At 39.4% G+C, this 1,775-nt stretch overlaps 1 protein-coding gene across 1 annotated transcript; it reads right to left on the reverse strand.

The window, feature by feature from the left end:
* Positions 1 to 1,073: 1,073 nt before the first annotated feature.
* On the reverse strand, positions 1,074 to 1,762 carry LOC109966373 (nuclear factor 7, ovary-like; the record flags this gene model as incomplete). Its single annotated transcript, XM_020611171.1, has 1 exon — positions 1,074 to 1,762. A coding segment is annotated over exon 1 (639 nt), but the record flags the coding sequence as incomplete, so codon positions are not given.
* Between the last annotated feature and the right edge of the window lie 13 nt (positions 1,763 to 1,775).

Here is a 1,775-nt window from a genome sequence, read left to right on the forward strand (position 1 = left end):
AAGATGAAAGCCCCTGGACCACAAAACCTATATAATTTTAATGATTCTGGGCTAGCCCCATACTACGCAGAAACGTCAAACCGTGACGTCACCTGATATGCCATCTTGCAGCTGACCATAACGATAGTCAAAACATGAGGAAAAGTCAAGGTGTGTGGCTGTTGTTTTGTTGTGTGTAGCTAGAACAATTTGACATTAAGACAAAATATTAGGATTAGCATTACAGTTAATACTAACAACTCTTCTTGCCTGCAGCCTTGGCCTAGATGCTGTCTGCAAGCACATGAAATTAAACTGAGCAGTTAACAGCCTGAGCTAGACATCCTGTCTCCACTAAACATTTCTAGACAACAAATCTCTGAATATCTATCTAATTAAGAAATAACCTAACAATTCCAACAGGCAGAATTACTAACAGTTTTCCACACTTTGGCAGCCGTCAGCCCCACTCCCATGTGTATAGCCTATTCTATAATAAATAAAAACGTGTCCTAATAGTTGGTTTTATCTACCAAGTGTGTAACTAACAAGTTCATTTATTGATCATTTTTCCGATTAATGTCACGTTCACATGATATTGTTTAAACCGTAAATACAAGCAGCCAAGACCAAACAGTTCTTCATCCATAAATCAAATAACTGTTAGCAGTATGAAAACATGGTAACTGTAAATGGTAGGTAATCCAAAATGTTACATTTAAAATAACGACACAAATAAAAAAGACATTGACATAAACATCACAAAAAAAATTTGACCAAAAAAAAAATATAAAATGAATCACAAAGCAGATTTTAAATGATTTACAAACCAAATCATCAGCAGAGTTGTTCTGAGTTCATCTCGTTTTTCCTGCTGTGTGTTTATCTTAGTGCTCCTTTTCATTTGGATTTAAATACAGTAAAATTATATCCAGTTACTGAGAATGACGGTACTACCATGCTGTGTAATCATCCTCAATACTATACTCATCATCATCATCATTGTCCTCATCATCCCTGTCATTATCCTCATCCTCATCATTACCCTCATCATCCTCATCATCATCCTCATCCTCATCATTATCCTCATCATCATCCTTATCATTGTCCTCATCATCATCCTCATCATTATCATCATCCTCATCATTATCCTCAGCCTTATTCTTGTTCTCATCCTCATCATCTTCATTCTCATCCTCATCTTCATCAACCTCTGGTAAAATCTCAATCGGGGATTCATGTCTGTTGCTAATGTATGGAAACAGCTTCTTAGTGCTGATGTTTCTGAAGGTGTGTATGTGTGTGTCTGTGTCGAGATCAAAGAAGGACAGTTTTCTTTTGTCCTGGTCCAAATTAACTTTGACCTGCTGAAGTTTGGTTTGCACTGAGAGAAAAACTGATCGGCCTGATGGGGAGCAGGCTTTGTATTTACCATTAAATAATCCTATTCTCCATATTTTAGACTGAATTTTCCCTTTCCTCTGTACAGACTCTGCTGCCACACCCAGAAACCAGCCTGTACTGTCTCCTACTTCAACTTCCCAGCCGTGAGTCCCTGAGTCAAAGCCCTCAGAGCCCAGGACAGATGTGAAGGTGTCAAACCTCTCTGGGTTTTCAGGAAGCTTCTGTCTCTGTCCACGTCTCACACTGGTCAGATCTTCCGACAGGATGAGTTCTGGATGAGCAGTGTTTGGATCCAGAATCACAGGAGTGTAGGAGACCACGTCCTTCATCTTGTTCCAGATGTTGAAGGCCAGGTTGCCCAGGTGTTTGGCCACATCTATCAGAGCTCCTGA

Source organism: Monopterus albus, unplaced genomic scaffold, assembly GCF_001952655.1.
Source record: "Monopterus albus unplaced genomic scaffold, M_albus_1.0 scaffold110.1, whole genome shotgun sequence".
Classification (NCBI taxonomy): Eukaryota; Metazoa; Chordata; class Actinopteri; order Synbranchiformes; family Synbranchidae; genus Monopterus; species Monopterus albus.